General features: G+C 36.6%; 1 protein-coding gene across 1 annotated transcript in view; it reads right to left on the bottom strand.

Annotated features, from left to right (window-relative positions):
* eIF3b (eukaryotic translation initiation factor 3 subunit b) overlaps positions 1-25,570 on the bottom strand; it is a 242,628-nt gene that overhangs the window by 55,740 nt on the left and 161,318 nt on the right. The window contains exon 12 of the mRNA XM_090410856.1: positions 5,454-5,532. Within this exon, the coding sequence (XP_090266982.1) occupies positions 5,454-5,532 (79 nt within the window). The remainder of the gene's footprint in view (positions 1-5,453; positions 5,533-25,570) is intronic.

Below are 25,570 nucleotides of genomic sequence, written 5' to 3'. Positions count from 1 at the left end.
GGCAGAATCACTGAAAATGTCAACTGCATTGTGAACGGAGAACCTGTGGAATAAATAAAACCTTTCAGCTACTTAGGCACGATTTTTAGTGAAGATGGTAAATTCAATATAGAAATAGACAACAGAATCAACAAAGCTGGTATTGTAGGAAGTCAATTGAATAAATTCATATGGAATAAGAGAGAAATTAGTCGGAACACTAAATAGCTGTATACAAGACAGTGTTCAAACCAGTTTTAACTTACGGATCTGAGAGCTGGGTCAGAAGTAAAACACTTGACCAAAGACTAGCGACTACAGATATGAGGGTTCTGAGAAAGATTAGGGGTGTGAACAGATGGCATCAATGGCAATATCATATTAAAAATGAGGATATTAGGAAAGAACTTGACATTGTCAGCATCCAGGAATGTGTTAGCAGAGCTAATCTCAAGTGTTATGGTCACTTAAACAGAATGGGCGAGGAAAGATTAGCACAAGTGTTCACTGCCAGGTTGGCAGGAAAACAACCCAGAGGAAGACCAAGATATAGGTGGATTGATATGGTACAAAGTGCCTTAGACGATACAAATATAATATCTGATAACGACAATAATGGAATCTTGACAAGTAACAGACTGATTTGGAGGAAAATTGTACATAGGAAGTTAGTAACAATGCAAATTTTTCATGTAGTACTATCATATCCTGTACACCCCTTGAGGGTACGTGGCAGGAATTTGATGATGATGATAAGTAATGGTTAATGTAGAAATGACTGAGCTTTCTTATTTCCACTTGAGTAGATTAGGTAGACTTTGGCACCATATCTTTTTTTTTGTTATTACTTTTGATTATATATTCACAGAAAATGGGGATAGAATAACTCTCGAAGATTCAGCATGACATAAGTAATCTGTGTTTTACAGATGTTGTACTAATTGAAACATTTAGACTGTCTGAAATAACTTTAACTTATGTAAAAAAGCACTCTTACATACTCTTACTTCCATTGACTACCTACTGGGTTGGTAGTCAATGAAAGTAAAACTAAAGTTTGAAAAAACAGAAATAGAAGGAAATATTAGCTAAATGACCACATTCTTGAACTAGTAAATAATTTTCAGTACCTTGGTTTCCTACATCAATATGCTAACAGACATAGCAAAAAGAAAGTACAAAACTCATCAATTTCATAAAATTCTAACTAAAATCTTGAAATCCAATCTTATCAAAATTTTCAGTACAAACCCACCAGTCACAATTACACCTGTTGCTTAGACATGGAACATCACTACCCAACGAGCAGTTAATATCATCAATAGCTTTGGGACAGCATGCCTTTGAACAACACTAGGGTATACATGGCAAGATAAAATTCCTTCATTCAAAGTAAACTGAGATGGTTGGGACACCAACTTAGACCTCCATCTTCACCTACTTTCTACCTTCTACTACTTTCTACTCTTGCTACCTACAAGTCCACTAATAGATATGGTGGAAGACCAAGAAAACAGTTTTGGAAATATATAAACAAACTTCTTTTTGATGATGAGGCTCATTAATTAACAATCTGATATTTAATATTTGGTACAAAATAGAGCAACTTGGCTCACTTTCATCCAATAGACCATCTCAGTTTTTTGTAATATGAATATTTCTCTATATATTTTCCTATTCATAAATGAATAAATGATGGAAAAAACTGTCCTTACACTCTTGTTAACAAACTGTTATGCAACTTCAAGGACAACCCTGTGTTCTCTCTAGTCCATTCATGCACTGGAAAATTTAATTAGAATTTGAGGGAACAAGTTTATTCACATCTACTCTATCAAAAGTGGTCAAGCCTTATAAAGACTGGTAACAACTTCATTAACCCTACTCATTAGTGTGTTTCTTAATAATTCAAGTGTCATTTGAGATTTTGCCCACTTTTTTTCGTGGCTCCCAATCATGAAAGGTTGTAAATCTATAGTACATTAGTACCATGAGTGGTATAAATATTCCCTTTTTTTAAACCTAATTCAAATATCATGCTCTAGAGACCAAATATGGAACTTATTTCAAGCCACTTCAGGTCTCTAATGAGCAAAGGTAGCAATCTCACACTGGGCAATGAAATTCATCTGCGATCTAAAGACAATTACAAATATCCATATCCACAGTGGAATTCAAACCAGCAGCCTGCTTGGTTAGAGAATGGATATGCTACACTCAGCCAATCGAATGTGTCCTAAACATGTACCCTCTGTCCACCATTACTCCTAAATCACTAGCCTCATCAATTTCTTGCAGCTCAGTTCCATCTATGTAATACACAGCCTGTGGCCTTTTCATTAAAAAAAAAAAAAAAAAGTAACTTTACAATTTGCCACAGTGAATTGGCAGCAATTATCTCACAATACCTAATTAACTACGGCTTTCCAATGTGGCATTTTAAACAAAAATGGATATCCTCTTTTAAATCATTCCAGTAGCATTGATGCACAAACTGAACAGCAGTAGTAGTACTGCTGTTCAGTTAGTAAAAAGCATAAGTAGTACTGCTGTCTAGTTCTGCAGCACTCTACAGAACCCTGTGGCACACCACTGGTCGCCTGCTTGCTCTTACTTTCAACTCCACCATATACTACCATCCATCAGCCACCCTCATCCATTATATCGGCTTTATGTCCATCCCCATTCACTCCATCTTACATAAGAGGGTTGCATGCAATATCTGTCAAATGCCTTTGCAAAGTTTGGCAAATACGTCACAGCAACTTCTGTTATCCTACTCATCTGTCACATTATAAAAATGTGAGTAAATTACTAACACAAGACTTTCTCTTCACACAACAGTGTTTGTCATTCATATAGTGTCATATTCCTATTAACCTATTCCAATATGCATTGAAAGGTTTAAGTGTCATTCATTATTCCTAATAATGCTTCATAGTACAAACACCAAGAGGGTACACGAGGCTCGAGAGTCTTGGAATTGAACATCTCTTCAGATATTGCTGTAAATGAAGTGTCAAATCTTCTGCCAATTGATAAAAGTGACCACAAAATTATTACTTTGGTGGTGGTCAGCCATATCACAACTTTTGTGAGAGGGTTATATGTTGAACTATAAAGCAGGTGATTATGACAAACTGGATGGGAAAGCAATCAATGTTGCTTGGTCACTACTCAGGAAATATCTGACAGAGAAAACATCTGGATGCATTCCAAAGGTCAGTAGACTAAATAAGGTAGGCGTAAAATGGATGATTGAAGAGGTGAAGCATGCAATCTGGAAGAAAAAAATATGGAAAAAGCACAAGTTGAGTGGAAATAACCAGTTACGTGAAGAGAACAAAGAGCAAGCAAGGAAGGTGACTCATTTGGTGAGAGTAGCAAAAGCAAAGTATGAGCAACAGTTAGCAAGTGAGGCTAAAAGAAATCTTAAGGATTGTATTTACGATAGGTGGCCAGCAGAAGAGAGAAATTATAGGAGGATGATGTTGGTCAGTGATAAAGGTGGAAAGGAGGAGGATATGGTAGAAATGTTAAATAAGCAATTCATTATTGTGAATGCAACATAATGAACTTTAGAGTAGAGGAAAGGTGGAAAGCATCACTGATGGTGAGTGGACAGAAGGTATATTGAGAAACTGAGTAAACTTGATGTCAATAAGGCTACAGGTCTGGATGGTATCACCATGTCTTGAGGGAATGTTCTAGGGAGTTAACAGCTTTTACTTACCTTTTCAATATGTGCCTTAGATTGCCTCAAGTTCCAAAGGAGTGGAAAGAAGGCAAAATTGTTCCACTTCATACAGGGATGATAAGACTAAAGTTTTGAATTATAAGCCATTGTACAAGGTGGATCCATATGCAGTAGTATATTTAGATTTTGCAAAGTCTTTGATAGACTGCCACATGACAAGCTGGTATTTAAATTGGAACAGATGGGGTTGGATGGTAGATCACTGCACTGAATTAGAGAGTGGCTGTCTGATAGGTATCAGCAGATTGTGTATAGGGGAGTGATATCCCAGAAAAGGAAAGTCACTAGTGGTGTGTCCCAGAGATTTGGAAAGGGCTTGAATGATGATATACACATTGTTTGCAGATGATGCAAAGTTAAGGAGAGCTATGAGAGGTAGAGCAGATGATGTAGCCTTGCAAGAGGAATTGAATAGAGTGGATCAATGTGTGGGAATGTCAGTTCAACATAGTAAAGTGTAGGTTTTAAAATTTGAGAAGAAAAATATGGTTGCAAAGTATAAAGATTGGTGGGGATATTTTAGAGGAGGTGAAGGAGATGAAATATCTGGGGGCGTTTGGAAGATAGGGACCTGAAATTTTGGGAACATTTTGCTAAAATTGCGAGATATGGTAATGATGTGGAGAATACTGACATATAGAAGTAAGCATGTTTATGATTATATTGTATAAGGCTTTGATCAAATTGCATATAGATTACTGTGCACAGAGTGTGGTCACCGGGTTTTCAAAAGGATGAGTTGTTTGAGAAGGTTCAGAGACAATAGACTAAGTTGGCTTTGGGTCTCCAAAACGTGGAGCATGAGGACAGGTTGAGACAATGAAAACTGCAGAGCCAAGTGGATAGAAGGAGGAGGGGGGGGGGGGGGGAGACATGATCGAGACACAAGTTAGTAATGGATAATTACCAGATTAATGTGAATGAGATTTTTCAGAGAATGGTGGATACAGGGGGAGAAACAAGAGGCCATCACTGGCTGTATAAGGAGGGTGTGGGATGGGGTGAGGAGTAGATGCATGGAAAGGGATGGGTGACTGGAATACACTGACTGAAAGTGTGGTGGATGCAGAGACAGTGAATGCATTTAAGTCAAGGTAGAGCTGTGCATGTGAGAGATTTCACGATGAGGCTTGACTCCATGGAGGTCTGATGATGATTACAATAATAACCATTACTTCATTAAGAGATGCACAAAATGAAGTTATAATTTTGTTCTTAGCATTTGTTAATGTACAAATGCCCAGAGTAGGATGCCTATCTCTGAAGATCTTTTTCTACAGAGATGGAGCAACTAACCTAGTAATGCAAGTATACCCAAGATTTTAAACCATATTTATTTTGTTTATGCAATTGACAAATCATGACAAATAATTATTTAATTATCATAATGTAATTATGATTCTTTCACACATCTTTAAATTGTGACAAGAGAGACATATCTGTTTAATAGAATATATAATTTAATAGCAAAAACAGTAAACAGTAGTTAAAAAAAATAAAATAAAAATAAACATGAAATTATTAAAGACAGTAGTTCTGTGCTAAACAACTGTTTAGCTCAGTATTTTCTGCAATAAAACATGCCACTGCAAAATTTGAGCCACCTCTCTACCAATGAGTGCATTTTTGTATTAAAAGAAATTTAATCATTAGAATGGGAAATCATCATTGTATGAATACTTGAAAAATAAATGACTTAGTAGCTTAGATTTCATACCTTCTCAAACCAGCAAGAACAATGAACTGTCCATTTGGAGACCAAAAAAGATGATTACATTGCTTCCTTTCAAACTTTTCTGCAAAAATAATTTTCCCACTGTTACTTACATAATTATATTTTTAAAAAAATTAAGTATAATTTAGATTAATTTGAAAACTATAATTTCTGACTTAATATTAAAAGATAATTGCAGAACCATTTAAAAGTAAATCAGTAGTATACAGTTGAGCATTACAAAGGAAAAATAAATAACATATTCAGAATACAATATATCGGGATACATTCTTTGGACTGGTGTGAGACCACCACTTCAAGTGGTTTGACAATGTTCCATGTTTGGATGTGCACATACTGTATAAAGCAATCCTTAGCCCATCAACAGTATTGATGTTCAATAGGTTAACAATTTTTTTGTGGTGAGAGTCAGTGGCTAAAAAACGTTATTCTTAATATTAATGATTAATAAATACAACGATGCTGATATTTAGGCATTAATGAAATTAAAAAAAAAAAGTTATGCTGTGATAAAAACACAAATATGAATACTAACAAAAGAGCTGACACTAAACAATTAAATCATTTAAGTATGTCTATGAATGCACCATGTGATCTCCACTCACCAAAACAATGGTTACTGTGTTGATATCTGCAAATGTGCATGTACATTCACGTGATAGTGACGTCATACTTTATTAGGAACATTGTTTCCTTAGTGGATGGAAAGGGAGTGGGGCTGTAAAATGCTTATGTGAAATGGGTGAATGACAAAGCTAAAATCTAGAGACCCAGAAATGATTATAAAAAAATAAAAAAAAAGCTAAGAGCACATTTGTTGGCCATTTCTTCCTCATTGACTTACTAAGGTCGTAAAAAAAAAAATATATATATATATATATATATATAAATAGGACCCTTTTTTTAAATTTGGTATTACCACAAGACAGGAATTCGATTTATTTGTTAAAATTCTGATTCCAATCCCAGCAGCATGCAGTAACTTCATTAAAAATCTTGCAAGCATTTCTAGTTAGGTACACTTATTGCTGTAAAGAATGTTTGGTTTAGTTGTAGTTCTTAATATGGTATCCATTTTGTAATTAAAATGAAAAGCCAAAAGGCTAGTTTTCTGGCAATTTAATAGTCATTAAATGGATAAAAATCCTATTTTATTTTATAGCCAGTAAGTGAAACTCAAGATCGAGAACTACGATCTAAGAGTTTCAACGCCGAAAAGCTATCGGCGAAGGCAATTCGAAGCAAAGGTGGAGCAAGCTCCCTCACTATTCTTGATATTCTCTCATAATGTAAAACACAGCTCCTAGGAGATGTATTATTGTTTTACATTACGAGGAGAGGTCACTACCCAGACCGGTTTCAACCCTTTTTGAGGTCTCATCAGTGAGTAGGTAGACCTAGGAAAATATCAAAGCTTAGTGAAAAGAACTTACATACCTTCACTATACGAATGCCATAAAGGTGTGCTTGTATTTTGTAATTAAAATGAAAAGCCAAAAAGGGTTGAAACCGGTCTGGGTAGTGACCTCTCCTCGTAATGTAAAACAATAATACATCTCCTAGGAGCTGTGTTTTACATTATGAGAGAATATCAAGAATAGTGAGGGAGCTTGCTCCACCTTTGCTTCGAATTGCCTTCGCCGATAGCTTTTCGGCATTGAAACTCTTAGATCGTAGTTCTCGATCTTGAGTTTCACTTACTGGCTATAAAATAAAATAGGATTTTTATCCATTTAATAAATGGTATCCATTTATTAATTACGTTAATACAGCAATCGCTTGATTAACGAGTCCCCGATTAGTGTGTTATTTTTTACCCTATACCCAAATGCAATTAACGTGCCTCTAAAATTGGATTAGTGTGCCTGTATACATCTTAAAAATAAATTTTACAGATTTAAAAAATTTTCTATCTATACATTTTTTATGGCTAACTATTTAAAAAAAAATCACTCATCTCAATGAAATAATTTGGTTGCCAATTTAAAACATTTTACAAAGTTATTTTTTAATGCCATACAGTACTACACTATTTCCATGTATACTATATTCAAAATTTACCACCAAAATTTATGTTGTCTGCTAATTACACAGCATTTTGCTGATCGTATCTTGTGCCTCCTTTGCAATTGTTTTCCTTACTTTTTATTTTAAAGTATTTTTTCAACCTTTAATCAAGAGTAAAAAAATTAGTGAGCAAAAAAATGGAAGTGTGAAAAAGATTCGAAAAGTAATCTCATTCGAAGGAAAACGTGAAATAATAAAGAAAAATGTACAAGGCGAGTCCAGAGTAAAGATAGGACAAGAACACAAAATGGGTGAATCAACTATAAGAGCAATTTTAAGCAAAACTGCTGAATACAAAGAGAAATGTAAGGCTGCTCAAGTTCATCTTGTAAGCAGACCACTCGAAATCAAAGTGTTATAATGATTGAATTAGAGAGACTTCTATCTACAGGGATCGAAGATTGTAACCAAAAACAGATCTTGCTAAGCACTGACCTTATCAAATCAAAAGCATTAAGTCTCTTTGCAACCTTGAAAGAAAGGGTTATTAATGATGGAAAAGAAGAATTCCACGCTAGTACTGGGTGGTTCGAGTGTTTCAAAAAGAGAAATAGTCTACATAATGTTTGAATCACAGGCGAAGCTGAAAGTGAAGATAAGTCAGCAGTATATGCAAATAAGCTACAGCATAAATGCAGGCATTTGAATGGTTTTTCCATTCCGTGTTGAGAACAAGATATTTTGTGATAGCCAAATTATTGGATATGGCTGAAAGACATTTAAATCGATGAATTCACGCAGCAAGCCTTTATGACTAGAGGATGGCTAAAGTTAGGTGGAGGTAGTCAAAGGAGTGCGTATGATTCGTTCTATGGTTCATAGACTGCAGAACCAATTCTAATGGTCACAAACAGCATCTCGGAGATACAGTGAAAGAAGGCTATGGACCACATCCAAAACAGAAGAGCTACTCAGAATCAGATACAATCTGATCTTGCATTGGCTTCATGAAGGTGGTCTACATGCTAGGTAACCAGTAGTTTGCATACCCCTAACTCCAAGTCAACTGGACCCAAGACTAATGGAAATCACTGTTCACAAATGAGCCCCAATTTTCCCTACAAAGTGCTGTAAATTTGCTCTGAGAGAACCAGGCACACATTATCATCCCTATAAATTATATATTTTGTTTAATCCTTTATCCGAGTGTAAGCAAATAAAGTTTGCACCTGAAGTATCTTCAGGACTGGGGCAACTTGTGGTAAAAGTTCTCATCACCTGCCTTAGTATCTCTCATAATGCAAAGCACATCTCCTTGCAGACATGTATAATGCTATGCATTAAGGGAAGGGCCACTACCCAGACCGGTTTCTACCTTTATTGAGGTCTCTTCAGTGGGAGCCAGACCCAGTGGAGGTGATATCAAAGTGGAAGTAATGGAGAAGTCATATTTATCTATACAAGTTGCCAAAAGGTGTCACACCTTATTATTAAATTACTCTGGATTAGAGAAAGATGCTGGAAGTTTTTTCACTTGGTTAGACTTCTCCATTACTTCCACCTTGGTATCACCTCCACTGGGTCTGGCTCCCACTGATGAGACCTCAATAAAGGTAGAAACCGGTCAGGGTAGTGGCCCTTCCCTTAATGCATAGCATTATACATGTCTGCAAGGAGATGTGCTTTGCATTATGGGAGATACTAAGGCAAGTGATGAGAACTTATACCACCTTTACCATGGATTTCCCTAGTCCTTAAGATACTTCAGGTGCAAACTTTGTTTGCTTACACTTGGACAAAGGATTAAAACTAAATATATAACTTATAGTCTAACCAAGTGAAAAAAACTTCCAGCATTATCATCCCTGTAATATCCATAAAGGGGACGTTCGTGGAGGAAGGAGTGTAATGGTTTGTGGAGGCATCTCGTTGATTAGATGCACATGCAGACCTGTATGTGCTTTCTAGTGGAACCACGAATGCTGCAACTTATAGAGACAAGGCCCAGACTATTATGATCATCTGTATGCAGGTGCATATAGAGGAGATACATGTCCTACAAAGATATTATCATCTTGGGTAATGCCTGTCCTCAGTGAATGAAGCTCATGGACCAATATCTTCAAGAAGAGACTATCATACATATGGACTGGTTAGGTCTCCTGACCTTAATCCTATCAAGCATGTCTGTGCTGCTCTTGATCCCCCCCCCTCCTCCCCAAAAAATCTCGAGGGGACTTGGGAGAGCTTTACAGATGCAATGGTTGTTATTATTGAGCTCTGTGAGCACTGTACTGCTGTGAGAGATGACCACATTTCTTATTAAGCAGTCTGACAATCTCATTTTGATCTCTTGCTTTTGATCATTGTTTTCATGTACCCATTTGTTACTGAATTAAATTATTAACAATTTTTGTGGGTGTTTCTTTCATATCTCATATACTTGCTTTTTACAGATTACAGTAAAATTCATCATACAGTTTTTTGGGTTATCATGATATTTTTTTCTTTGTTGCTTAATTTATGAAAGGCAGTGTATTTATATGCCACAGAAGGTAATATATATATATTTTTAACTCACCATTCAAAGAGTTAACTTGTGTGATTTAAACATTTTCAAATAAAATATTCTCATTAATAAAAACCCATTTTCATGCAAATAACAAAATAAATTGGCTTTATAAAAGGTAGGTCCTGCCTCAGTAATTTATTCACATTTTATAAGGTGATAGCAGAACTGGAATAAGGAAATGGTTACACCATGTCTTTGCAAAGGCATTTCACAGAACACTACATGGAAAACTATTACATAAGTTGGAGCAAATGGGAATGGGTATGAGGCTGGTGGCATGGACAGGGGGTGGCTGATAGATATCAGAGAGGTGTATGCTGGAGTGGAATCAAGATGAAAGAGAGTGCCTAGTGAAGTGCCCAGGACTCTGTACTGGACCACTACTCTTTAATTTATACATTAATGATATATTGAAATATTTGAAGGGGGATATTGAGTTGTTTGCCAATGATACCAAACTAGGGAGGGCAATAGTCGATAAAAATGATGTAGATATCTTATAGGATGATTAAAATAAATTGGTAGTGTAAGCAAAGGACAATGGTTGTCAATTCAAATGTTGTAAAATGAAAGGTAATGCACTTCAGAAAGAAGAAAGATTACATACCTTACAAGAACAGGTTGAAGATTTGTGGGCTACAGAAACTGGTTGATAGGCAGAGAAGGGGTGATATGATTACTGAGGGGTTTTTACAAGATTAATTCAGAGGAAATTTTTCAGAAGAGGTATAATGGTGGGAGAACTAGGGAAGTAGTGAACAAGTGGAGAGTAATGAATGAGTGGAATAGATTGCCAGTCTATTGAGCGTACCATGACTGTGAACGAGTTCGAAGCAAAGTATGATAGATACTGCGCAAATGCTAAATAGTTCTTGACATGATGTTTAGGGCCTCCCTTGATAAGTCTAAGGACTCCTTGGAGTTGCGCATAATAATAATAAAATAATAATACCTCGAATCAGATTGATGGCACCAGTTTACAGGAAATTGATGAGGTTATGGATCTGAGATTGATGGTGAATACAGATTTGAAATTCAGAGGACATAATGTAAGAGTTGGCAAAATAGCTCTGAGGATTACTTAGATGAAGAACATATTGACAACTCTTGCATTATGTCCTCTGAATTTCAAATGTGTATTCGCCATCAATCCCAGATCCATAACCTCATCAATTTACAATTATCCCTCTTTATAAGGCTATGATTAGGCCACATGTTGACTATTGTGCACAGATTTGGTCATCTGATAGAAAGTTATAAGTTACTAAAGGAATACTATAAGATTGACACACAAGAAATTTTTCAATACACACTTGGAAGCTGTCTAAGAATGTGGTTAAGTAAGGATGTGCAGACTAGTTTCTTTACTTGGAGAGTGGTGAATGAGTAGAATGGATTGCCAGGTTATATATATATATATATATTGCCAAGGAAATCTCATGAACAGAAGCTCAAGTTATTATTATAATGGGCAACTCCAAGGAGGCCTTAGACTCATCGAGGGAGGACTAAACATCATGTCAAGAACTATCCAACATTTACGTAGTACTTATCATACTTTGCTTTGAACTCATTCACAATCATGGCACTCACAACACTCTGGCAGCTTATTTCACTCATTCACCACTGTCCAAAGTAAAAAAAAAATTCTAACACCCTTGCTCAGTTTCCATGGATGGCCCCTAGTACTCCCACCACCAGACCTGTCCTGAAAAATTTCCTCTGAATTAATCTGGTAAAAATTCCTCAGCAATTTGAGTGTCTCAATCATATCACTCCTTTTCCACTATCAACCAGTTTCTGTAACCCACAAATCTTCAACCTGTTCTCGTAAGGTTCATTCCATAGACCTGCTACCATCTTGGTCACTCACCTCTGGATCATCTCTACCTCCTCCCAATCACCAAGAAACCTGGTGCCCAGATCTGCGCACAGAAGTCAAGATGGAGTCTTATCAAGTCTCGATAAAGAGGAACAACGACCTGCTCGTCAAAGTATTCTTCAGTAACCAAGTGATCTGATGAGCTGCTTTAGCTACTTTTGCTATGTCCTCCCTAAACTTTAACTCCCTATTCACCAATACTCCCAAGTCTCTGGCTTCATCAATTTCCTGGAGTAGGGTTCCACCAATGTTGTATACTGCAGATAATCTTTTCACCTCAAAATGCATAACCTTAAATTTTGCCATTAAACTGACATCCATTCTCCCTATCCCAGTCCGCCAATCTATCCAAATCATAAGGCAAAATTTTGATATCATGTGTATTAACTATTGCTCTACTCAACTTTGCATCATCAGCAAATAACTGAACAATTCCTCTCAGATCATTAATGAACAAATTAAATAGCAGTGGTCCAAGAACAGAACCTGCCGCACACTACTAGTCCCAAGCCTTCTTTTGGACTCTACTCCTGAATAAACTCACCATCCCACCTGATTAGGGGAATATGTGGTATCCTGTCAAAAGCCTTTGCAAAGTCCAGCAGCATAACTGTAAACTCATTACCCTTATCCAATTCAGCAGTCACTACTAAAATTAACACACGTGAACCACAGTAGTAGGTTTTTTTATTACTTAAATATTTCGTCCTAGGTATCTTAGGATATCATCAGTACAGTAGAACAATAGCAGTAATAAAAAAACCTACTACTGTGGTTCACGTGTGTTAATTTTAGCCATGAATTCTCCACAGGTTTCTCTATATAATCAGCAGTCACTGTATTACAAAACAGTGAGCAAGTTACTGAGGCTTGATCTACCTGTCAGAAAACCATGCTGCTCCCCATATAGTAACCCATTTCCATCCATCCATTCCTGTATTTTGCTCTTGACCAACTTCTCAAATAATTTGATAATGACTCCTGATATGCTGATCGGTCAGTAATTTGCTGCAGCAGTCTTGGAGCCTCATTTATGCAATGGAACTATTTTCCTCTCTTTCCATCCCCTTCAGACTAACCCAGAGCTGAGACTTAGATTAAACAACATGGTCAAGGGCACTGACAATTTCTTTGATGCTTCACATAAGACACTTGAGCTGGTATACCATCCAATTCCACAGATGTATTCACATTAAAGTTCTGTAATGTACTATTCACCTCAGTTCCCTCATTTCTGCAATATCACTGCCTGGATGATATACTTTTGCAAATGTTCACTTAGTAATTCTACTATTTCGACTGATTCAGTTACCTTCCCACCATCGGCATTCCTTAAAATCATTCTGCCGTATACATTTTTTTCTTTTACTTGGGGCATATTGAAAGAACTGTTTGGGATTCTCTTTAGCTTGCAATGCTAACTTCCTTGCATAATCTGCTTTTGCCACACTAGTTACCCTTGTATTGTTCATGTGCCTGCATGTCACCTTTCTCCTTAAATTCCCTCCACAATTGTTTCTTTTCTTTTTTTTGCAGCTCCAGCTTAATGGTGTTATTCATCCATTTAACTCTCATTCGATTTACTCTCCTGACTCTAGGTATGCAGCCAGCCATTATCTCCCTCAAACACTCCTTTACCACTTCCCATGCACTATCAACTTCAAGCCCTTGCAAGTTTTACATGCCATGGCACTGATCCAAGCAATCTCCTAAGCTTTTCATACTTACCAGCCTGGTAATTCCACACATTTAGCTACCTCCCAGGTCAAGACCATATGACTGAGCTCACCGACTGGTGGCAATTACTAGATCGAGCACTCTCGAACCCCCCTAGTATATTCCATTACATGCTGTCTCAGGTAATTATCGATTAGTAACTGCATAAAATCCATTTCCTCCCTCCCTCCAATCAATGTAACTATAGTTGAAATCCACCATAATAATTACTCCTCCACTCATTGAGTCTATTTGCTGATGCATACAATCTCCATCATCTTTTCCATTCCTGGTCTATAGCAGCACCCAACTGTATATTTTGTTCTGCTGACCTCAATCGCATACCAGATTGAAAATGTGCTATTTTCACTGTCCTGCAGTTGAACTCCTACTCTCTTTGGCTGCAGTTCATCGGCTATCATCAATAACACTCCTCTTCCTCATTCTTTTCTTTTCTCTCTATCCTTCCTGGACACACTATACCCTTCACATTCTATCCCACTAACTATATCATTCTCTGTTAGCCATGTCTCACTAATGCCAATAACCTATCGCTGGGATGAGCCAACCAATGCCAAAAATTCCTCCTGCTTGTTCCTAATGCTCCTGGCACTAGTGTACATAAAGTGCAATAGCTCCCCTAGGCCCACCCCTATCTTGTTGCCTTACACTAATTACCCCATTCTGGTTTGTTACCACTGTTACTAACACAGGCATATTATACACATTCTTACACTCAACTGCCTCACTGATGTCTGCATATCCACTGAACAGTTCCCCCCCCCCCCCCCCCCAAAAAAAAGCTCTAGTTCCCTGATTCTGCACATCCACTTTCACTTCATTCAACAACAATTTTTCCAGTCTCCAAACACCAAATCCATTCAAATGCAAACTATCCTTCTTGTATAAGTCCTTTCGCCTATCAAACTCACTTCACACCACTCCTCCTACATAACCTATGCATCAAGTCGTTCGCTATTATGGCCCCTCCTTCTCAGCTCTACTCTGTCATACTGTGGCAAGAGACTCGCTACCTTAATTCTCTCACTCTTTTCTTTTGCTACTTCCAGTAATTCTTCAGCCCTCCTCCCATGCCATATTTCTCACCTTTTAAATCATTCGTTCCAGCCACTACAATCATTTCTTTCACCCTACGCTTTTGTGCTCTAATAGCCTCATTAACATCATTAATTTTCATGCCAGGAAAGCATGATTTTGTCAAACTCTCACTGATCACACCTTTCACAACTGAACCACTGTATAATACTCGCTCCTTAATTTCTCTCTCTCTCTCGATCATGCCCTCATTTGTCTTATCTTGCACTTCTTTTTGTTATTAGCTGATCCACTCGGTAGACATTTTTGCAATCACTCCACAAAACTGAGCTATCTCCCTCATTGCAGCTAACTCTTCATTTTTTACATCAGTCGAACTATTCTCTCGTTCAACACTTTTACTCTCACATTCAACCGTGTCACATTTAATCTCACTCTCAAGGCTATCAGGCGTTACATCACAATTTTCAATTGTATTCTGATTTTCATCCAATTCTTCAATCTCGTGACCTGAGATACACTTTTGATCGACACTTTCCCTTCACTATCACTTTCAAACCAAACTCCAGCCATTCTCGGCAAAGCATACATTTGTCTGTGGAATGTGTGCTTTGCATGAAGTTATTGTGATATAGCGCTGGAAGATGGAATACCTAGGTCAGAAGGCACTGAAATTGCTACTAGGGAAAAGCAGAGAGGAACTTACAATGAAGTTAAAAAGAATGAAGAAGCTGGATCAAAGCCTTCTGGAAGTTCAACTTCTGATAGAGTTAATCTCAGAAGAAGATGCCTCTGCTTTACTGATTGACATAAAATAGGAATATGGAATGCAAGAAGCATGTATCAAGGAAAACCAGAACTGGCAAAGAAAGAAATTAGAAGAACTCAAGTTAAGATATCAGGAATCAGTGAACTCAGATGGAAAGGAATAGGTCACTTTGATACTGATGATTTCATGATGAATTACCCTGGACATGAAAACCTTCAAAGAAATGGAGTAGCATTCATAGTTAGAAGAGAATACAAAAAATAGATTTTGGGTTACAACCCTGTGTCCGATAAAATAATTCTAATCACAATAAAGGCATATTCAGTGAATGTTATACAGGTGTATAACAGATTCAAGTGATGATGATGAGGTAGAAGAATTTTACACCAGCTTGCAACAAGTAGTATACAATATTGATAAAATAGATTTTCTCTTGATATTAGGTGACCAGAATGCAAAAGTGGGTGAAAAAGAAGAATAAGGCATCACATGTAGGACTGAGGAATGAAATCAGAAAGACTATATTGTTGCCAGCAGAAGATAGAGGAGTGCTATCCAAGCAGCAAAAACACTGGTGCAGACTGTGGGAAAGATCATGAATTATTGATAGCTGAAATTAAATTTTAATTAAGGACTAAGAAGAAACAAAAGGCCAATATCAGATTTGATTTAAATCTTATAAATGAAGCATTTAAAGTAGAAGTCAGAAAGAAATTAAAAATTGCAGAAGACAGGAAGAGAATTGGATTTCCAAAGACAGAGTAACAAAGATAAGGAAAAACATCTGAACAAGGCAAGGAAATTGAAAAAAGAAATATTATAGGTAGAACAAGAGATCTGTTTAGAAAAATAAATGATGTTACATGGAAATTTATCCTCAGATTAGGAGTTGAAAAGTAATTCAGGAAAATGTCTTCTGATGGAAGAAGCAATGAAAGAAAGATGGAAAGCGTATACAGAGGATTTGTACATGTAAGATAATAATATTGAAGAAGAATTTGAAAGGAGAGAATTTCTCGAGAAACCCATAATAATGAAAAGTGAAGTGATATCACAGTGGAACAGCTGCCAAAAAAAAAAAGCCTGGAGCTGACTGTATGTCAGTGGAATTATTGAGAGCAGCTGGGGGATGAAGTAGTGAATATATCGACTGAAATTTGTCAACAAGTGTGGAAGAAAATATATTTACCTAGAGATTGGAAAACATTCATCCTAATCAAATGCCAGAGATTGTGAGAATTATAGAACCATTGCTTTAATTTTATATGCAAGTAAAGTTATGCTGAAAGCGACCCAACAAAGGTTGGAGCCATATATGAAGAGAGAAATGCCACAAGAACAGGTAGAGGAACTAAAGACCAAATAGCAATATGAGATGGATTACAGAAAGAACAAGAGATTTTCAGACGTATTCATTTGTTTTATTGGTTATAAGGAAGCTTTTGATTGTGTGAATCACAACAGACTGTAGATTGTAATGAGATCAATGGGAATACCTGAACATCTAATTCTCTTATAAGAGAGCTTGATAAGACAACCAAGAAGCTTGAGTAAAAACAGTTCCTGGAGAAACAGACAGTATTTGAGTGGAAAAAGGGGTGAGGCAGATTGTATACTATAGCCTAATGTTTTTAATATTTATAGTGAATATTATGAGAATGGCTGATTTAGACAAAGATCCAGATGGAATTAAGATTACTGGCAGAAAAATAAATAATTTATGATATGCAGATGATATAACCTTCATCGCAGAAACTAAGGAAGATCTGGAGTGGTTGATTCTATTGGTGAAGATGGAACATAACAAAGCCAGGCTTAATTTAAATATCAGTAAAACAAAAGCGATGCCACCTGGCAATTTAAATAAATTTTAATACAGGGAGATTAAGGGGTGCTTAAGGGTCAAAGCTGTATAACTGAGAGCAGACCACCATATAGCCTTTAAAGGAATGCAGAGAACCGACCAAGGCTTCTGACCTAATGTCCAATCCTCACCTTCTCGTGGTGCACCCTGTTGGGTATCTACCTGGATACTGAACGAACGAAGATGAGCTAGCAATTTGGGATTTAGCCGACCAAATTGTATTCTTATTGGCTTAAACCAATATACAAAATGATGGTACAACATGAAAAAATTTCATGCTGGCTGGGGCGTCGCCCGGTTAAACAACGCCCCTGTTGTTTTTGCCAGGGAAACAGGGTGAACAGCCAAAAGTCAGCTACTGGAACAAATCTGAAAGCACAGCCCAACTCAACATCACCAGAGTTAGAGATCGGTACTATCAACATAAGAAGCCTGAATTGCAAAAAAATGGAGCTAGCTGAGGAATTAGATAAGTACCAGATAATAGGGGTGAATGAAACAAAAAATACAAAAACTGGTGAGATTTTCTGAGCAATAAATACAAAATGTTATATTCAGGAAATGACAATCAAGGAAAAGAAAGAGTAGCTATAGTATTCAACACAACATACAAGGCTAATCTACTCGAATGGCAGGCAATCTCAAGTAGAGTGATGTGGGCTAATATCAGAATGTGGAATTGGACAATGAGACTTATTTGTGCCTATGGTGACACAGCAGGTTCTACTAAGGTAGAAGTGGAGGAATTTTTTGATGCTTTAGAAAAAACAACTGACGTGAAAAAAAGGAAAAGTTGGTCCTTTTTTGGGGATTTAAATAGCAGAGTAGGAAATGATTGTCAGACATACAAAAATATTTTGGGAAAATTTGGAGAAAAGATCAAAGCTAATAATAATGGCAAATACCTGTTGGATTTCTGCTCAGGACATGGACTGGTTATTACTAACACCATGTTCCAACATAAAAATGTGCACAAATTCACATGGAGAGAAGAAGCAAGAAAGAAGAAAAGTCTCATTGACTATGTTATTGTTGATAGTGATGTTTTCTCCCTGGTACAGGACACCAGAGTGTACAGAGGATTTGAAATTGGAAGTGATCACTATTTAGTCTTGAGCAGTATAAAATTGAATTTCATATTGAAAAGAATAACATGTAAGAAAGTTTTAAAGCGAATAAAAGTTGAGCAGCTCTCAGATGTGAACTGTAGACTAAAATATACAAAGATTATTAAAGAAAAAATGAAAGAGTTTGAGAACAGGAACCAAACCTTGAAGATTTTGTGACAATGAAGAAAACCCTGATTGATTCAGCCAGGGAGGCATGTGGTGAAGGATAGAAAAATCAGAACTCCATGGTGGACACAGGAAGTTAAAGAGGCAGTGAAGAAAAAGAAGAAAGCATATCAAAAGTTCCTGGCAAATAAGTCAGCTCTTGCTCTTAGAGAATACAGAGAAAAATGTAAAAAAGCGAAACACTGTGTAAAACTAGCTAAACAAAAGTCATAGGAAGACAGGCAAGAACATAGAAAATAAATATCAAGAAGCTGGCAGGATATTCTGAAGGTTGTTGAAGAATCATAGAAATGGAGAAAAGATTGCTGTAAAAGGAGTTAGAGATGATAAAGGTGACATGAAAACGAGAGAAAAAGATATCCTTGAAGTATGGAGTAATTAAATTACTTTAAAAAATTGCTAAATGAAACAAGCAGTGATGGCACAGTGGTAGAAAACACTCAACAGGCATACAGGTAGGAACAGATATCCATACCTGAAGTAGAAAAAGCCATCAAAGGTTTGAAATGTGGAAAGGCAACAGGAGTAGATAATATTCAACCAGAAATGCTGAAGTATGGTGGTATAAAAGTCGGGACTAACCCAAACCCGAGACTCATATTAAACAAAATGGTCAAGGGTACTGACAATTCTTTAGCTGCTTCTCGTACAACACGAGCTGGTATATCATCCAATCCCACAGATGTATTGACATTGAGGTTATGCAATAGACTATTCACCGCCACTTCATTCACCACAATTCCCGTATGCTCAACTGGTACATTCGTTTCTGCAATGTCACCACCTGGATGATATATTCTTGCAAAGTGCTCACTCAGTAACTCAACTATATCAACTGATTCAATTACGTATCTACCATCGGCATTCTTTAAAATCATTCTGCCATGTACATTTTTCCTTTTACTTGCTACATATCTAAAAAACTGTTTAGGATTCTCTTTAGCCTGCATGGCCAATGTTCTTTCGTAATCCTTTTTTGCTTTTCTTACCACACTCGTTACCCTTCTGGCCTGCGCTTTATACCGTTCGTGTGCCTGCCAGTCACCTTTCTCCTTAAATTCCCTCCATACTTGTTTCTTTTTTTGCACCTCAAGCTTAATGGTGTTATTCATCCATTTAACCCCTAGTTGATTTATTATTCGGACTCTAGGTATACAGTCAGCCATTGCTTCATGCAAACACTTCTTAACTACCTCCCATGCACTATCGACTTCTAGTCCTTGCAGTTGTACATGCCATGGCACTGAACCAATCAAACTCCTAAGCTCGTTATACTTTCCAGCCCGATAATTCCACATGTACCCTGTCTTAATTGAAAATTCTTCACCTTTAGCCACCTCCCAAGTCAAGACACTATGATCACTCTCACCGATTGGTGGCAATGTGGTCATATTTGTTATTACAGCCAAATCCTCAGATGTAATTACTAGGTCAAGCACTCTGACCCCTAGTATTTTCCATTACATGCTGTCGCAGATAGTTATCCCTTAATAACCGCATAAAATCCAATTCCTTCCTCCCGTGTGTCCTCTCCTCACTCCAATCAATGCGACCATAGTTGAAATCTCCCATAATAATCACCCTCCTTCCACTCATTTCTTCTTGTGCATACTGTCACCACCATCTTTTCCATCACCTGGTCTATAGCAGCACCCAATTGTATATTTAGTTCTGCTAGCCACAATCTCACACCAAATGGCCTCAAATGTGCTCTTTTCTCTATCCTACAATTCAACTTCTATTCTCCTTGGCTGCAGCTCATCAGCTATCATCAACAATACTCCTCCCCCCGATTTTATTCTCCGTCATTCCTGAACACACTATACCCATCACATTCAATCCCACTAGCTATATTATCATCTACAGTCAGCCATATTTCACTAATGCCAATAACCTGTGGTCTGGAAGTGCCAACCATGGCCAAAAACTCTTCCTTCTTGTTCCTAGTACTCCTAGCATTAGTATACATGAATTTAAGACCCCCATTAGCCCCAACCCTGCCTTGATGCCTTATATTAACTATCCCACTGATTTGTTGTCCTTATTTGCTCGGGCATATTATGTTCATTCTTACATTCAACTGCCTCCCTAAGGACTGTATATCTGCCCCACCCCTTAATAAATCTAGTTTCCCTGAATTTGCACATCCACCACATTCAGCAACACTTTCTCAAGTCTTCTTACACCGTAACCATTCAAATGCAAGCCATCCATCTTATATAGATCCTTTCGCCCATCAAACTCACTCCACACGTCCACCAATTCCATACTACTCGTCATACATAGCCTACGCATAAAGTCATTCGCAATTATGGCCCTCCTTTTAAACATTTCACTGTCATACCGTGGCAAAAGACTAATCATTCTAACTCTCTCACTCTTTTCTTTTGCTACCTCAAACAATTCATTCAGGTCTTCTATCATTTCCATTTTTTCTCCTTTCAAATCATTCGTACCTGCCATAACAATCATTTCTTTCACCCTTTCCTTTTGCTCTCTAATAGACTCGGTTACATCCTTTATGGTCGCACCAGGTTGGTACGATTTTGTCAAATCCTCTACTATCACACCTCGTACTAACGAGTCTCCATACAGCACTCTATCTTTCATTTTGTACATGTTCACACTCATACGTCTATTTTTCCTGTCATACTTTTTATTATTATTTTATTACGTTTTGCCCTTTGTATTGCACCATTCAACAACGCGATCTCACTCATTGCGTCTATCTCATCTTTTTTATTCTCAGTAAAACCATTAATACTATCATTCACACTTTCTACATTCACACTCTCACAATTCTCTGGTACAACCTCGCCGTTTCTTGTCATATCCCTATTTTCTTCATTCTGAAGTTTGACAAAAATATCACACTCACAATCCGAAATACTCTTCAATTTCTCATTCTCCCTACATTTTCTACACACATTCACTCCTTTATTATCATCTAACCACACTCCGACCGCACTCCGCAAAGCGTACATTTCGCAGCTAGTACACTGAATCATCTCTTTCATACTACCGTTCTTTGATAAAGATGGCGCACCATCATTACTGGCTGCCATTTTCCTACGTACTGAAGCCATACTTACTTGCAACGTATTTTATCAAATTATAAATTATAGACACCAAAAACACACAAAAGATGCACCAAGAGACGCAAGGCAAAACAAAACTACGCAATATTAAATAAATTTATCAACGATAACTGAAAATAATACTTATCTTATCCGGAGCTTTCACGAACACTACACACTACGAATCCCTCTAGCGGCAACAGAAACAGTTGAGAAGACATACTTGAGAAACAGTTGAGAAGAATTGTGGAAGAAAAGCTTGAAGAATAACAGCCTCTATTTGGCCTGGATTCAGGGCCAAACAGAGGCTGTCAGGATCAGATCTTCACTTTACGACAAATAGTCGAGAAAGCATGGGAATATAACAAAGATCTGTATTTAAGTTTTGTCGATCTGGAAAAGGCATATGACAAGGTTCCAAGTGAGAAACTATTCAATATGCTACAGTTATATGTTGTCAATGGGGCATTATATCAAGCAATACTTAGTCTTTATTTGAGTTGTAAGTCAGCAGTTAGAATTGAAGGAAGTACAGGAAGATGGTTTAATGTTAAATCGAGATGACTCTTTCCTCTCAAACTGTAGTTTCCACTATTTACTAAAAAAAGCAAGTATATTTGCCTTGTGGCAGCCCCACCACTAGGATACCTATCGTCATGCTAGTAACTTGACATAGGGAAACACATAGTACTTTCAAGTCTCAATGAAATCCAAACTGGACAGAAATAATGAGAAAAGACAGCAAACTGGAAAAGGTTAATAAACTTTGGAAAAGAAAAATATAGTGAAATATACTACATGACCTTATCAAATGTGTTAAAGGATGGTAAAGACCTTATAAAAGATAGTTAAAATTTTAACACTACATCAAAAAAATGGAACATTAGAAACACAGCACAAAGGATTAGATAAAATTTTAAATGATGAAAATATAGAAATTGCAGTTCTTACAGAAACAAAAAAAGAATAAAAGAAACAACTAATTATCATATCATATAGTGGAATGGACAAACAAATATGTGCAAAAGCTGGTGTAATGATTTGGATCCATAATAATCAATTAAAGCAAAAATAACTCATTATACATACTGGAATCAAAGAATATTAGAAGTGCGATTAAAATTAAATAAAGAAACAAATGTTTAACAATTGTTAGAGAGTATGCTCCTGAAGAAGGAAAGAAGGAGAAAATGATTACTTTTTCAAACAGTTACAAGGAATATATGAAAAATTAAATAAAATAGACCATATAATTATAGCAGCCTGTGTAGCTCAGTGGATGTGGCGTTTGCATACCACCGCGCTTGGCCGCACGAAGGAAGTCTTGGTTTCGAGTCTAGTCGGCGACTAGAGGAAATTTTTCTAAGCCTTTTTTCGACCGGTTCTGGAGTTAGTCGATCTCTGGCACGGGCAAGCAGGTTTTTCCTCCCGGAAACTCGGGTTTTTCGTCCTGTAAACTCAAGAAAACCGACCGTAGAACCCACATTATTTCAGACATTAAATATATTGTGTTAGGGCTAGCGACCACGAGATGGCGGCACATTTGAGCCGTCTCTCTTCACTGCGTACCGCTTAATTAGTGAGAGCCTTGGGCCATCTGTCTCTGATTGGGTACCAGTGGAGATTGAACTGCCCACTCAGTCTCCAAAAGTTAGATAGGGCTAAATGGCCTCGCCTACTCCCGTATACAGGAATAAAAAGGCGTTAGCTGATTTTTTTTTAGCTGATATAATTATAGCCAGAGATCTTAATGCCAGAACAGGATTGAAAAACTGATAATAATATAGAGATATTTGGAGAACCAACAGTAAACAAAAATGGAAAGCGACTCATTGATTACATAATTTAAAAATAATGAATACATTCTACAAAAATATACATGCATGCAAGAGGACAAAAATCAACAACAGACTACTTTATAGCAAATGAAAAAGCATCAAACCTCTTCCTAGATGTTAAAGTCAGAAGAGAGGGCTAGAAATCGGCAGGCAAAAACTAAGGTTTCGACCAAAATGGTCACAAAAAAATAAACAAACTAGAGAAACAAAATCTAATTAAAAAATTTAATTTACAAAGTAAGACTACTAAATGATCCAAGTATGCAAAATTTATACCAACAGAGGACTAATAACTACTTAGAAAAAACACAAGAAAATGAAGACATTGAGAAAGAATGGAATACTATAAAAGAAATTATTACATCAGCAATATGAAAGTCTGGGAACACATACAAAAAATAAATTACATATATGGGGCAATGAAATAAAAACAATAATTGAAAATTAAAAGATGGTTAAGTAGCAAAGAAGATAAAATTGAATATAACAAAAGACAAGCAATAGCCAAAAGAGAAACTAAAAAGAGACACAGAGAAAGCTGTGGAAAAATTTGTATCGTATCTAGAAAATGACACAAAATAAGACCTAATGCTTATAAAATACTAAAACAAATGAATGCTGATATAAAAAACTGCAAATATAAATTGCAAAATATATGTAAAAAAATTCTTGAATTACTTCACAGATCTTTGGAGAGATAATATTAACATAAAAAAAAAATTACACCAGTAACATACAAAATACTTTAAATGATATAATACCAATGAAAGAATTAAAGGACAACCGAAGTAAAATAAAAAAATGGCAAAGCAGCAGAAGATGGGATAAACTCCGAATTGCATAAATTTCCTGGAAAAAAATTTCATCAGATTATTAAAATTTTAAAATAAAATACAGGTGACCCTTGAACAACGCAGGGGTTAGAAGTGCCGACCACCCGTGTTGTTCGAAAATCCACATATAACTTTTGACTCCCCAAAAACTTAACTACTAATAGCCTATTGTTGACCAGAAGCCTTACAGATAACATAAACAGTTCATTAACACATATTTTATATGGTATGTATGTGTATATACAACATTCTTACAAGACTAAGAACTTTTATTGTTAAAAGACCATAAGATTTAATGATTACAAATACAAAGAGCCAACAAGTTTCACTAGCCACTGTCTAGCATTTTCAAGGCTGTACAGGTGTGAAAACAAATACACCAAGTTACATGAAAACATACACTTTAGTAACTGCTAGGCCGTTACATTTGATAATTCATGTTTGATGGCGTGCATGTGTTCGAATGCTTCAGTCAGAATCCAGTACATGACCACATGTTGTGTAGTTTTTCGCATATTGTAGTTCTGTTGAGCTGGGGGAATTGATGAGATATTTTCACATGTCTTTAAGAATAGCACCTTGATTTCTATTTAAATTATTGCCTGTGCATAGCACCACTGCTGCTTCTTTGAAAGTTCTGTGTCTGTAGTCATTCTCAATGTAAGGCACAGAACTGTTTTTCCAATCTATAATGTGATTTGATGTTGAGAAATGATGAGCTAAACCAGACATGATGATTCTATTGTGATTGACATCCCCCACATGTTCCTTCTGTCTTATTTCAAAACTTCTAGAGGTCTGTCCAATGTAAGAAAGGCCACACATGCATGGAATTTCGTATACTCCAGGAAATTTGAAGAAAGGTACCTCATCTTTTGATGATCTTAAGACTTGTCTGATCGTGGTAGTTGGTTTAAAAACTACTCTGATGTTATGAGCTTTTAACATTCTCGCCAATTTTGTGGATACTGAATTAATATATGGAATGACAGCTGTGGACACATATTGGTTTAAAAACTACTCTGATGTTATGAGCTTTTAACATTCTCGCCAATTTTGTGGATACTGAATTAATATATGGAATGACAGCTGTGGACACATATTGGGACTCGTTCTATGTTGTTGGAGGTTGTCTTTAAAAAGCAATTTGTTTAAAATGTTAGAAGGGTATCCATTCAGAGATAGTGTTA

This window comes from Typopeltis vanoorti, chromosome 21 (genome assembly GCF_054136105.1).
Source record: "Typopeltis vanoorti isolate ZY-2024b chromosome 21, IOZ_Tvanoo_1.0, whole genome shotgun sequence".
NCBI lineage: Eukaryota > Metazoa > Arthropoda > Arachnida > Uropygi > Thelyphonidae > Typopeltis > Typopeltis vanoorti.
This window is presented reverse-complemented; position numbering and strand designations above follow the sequence as displayed.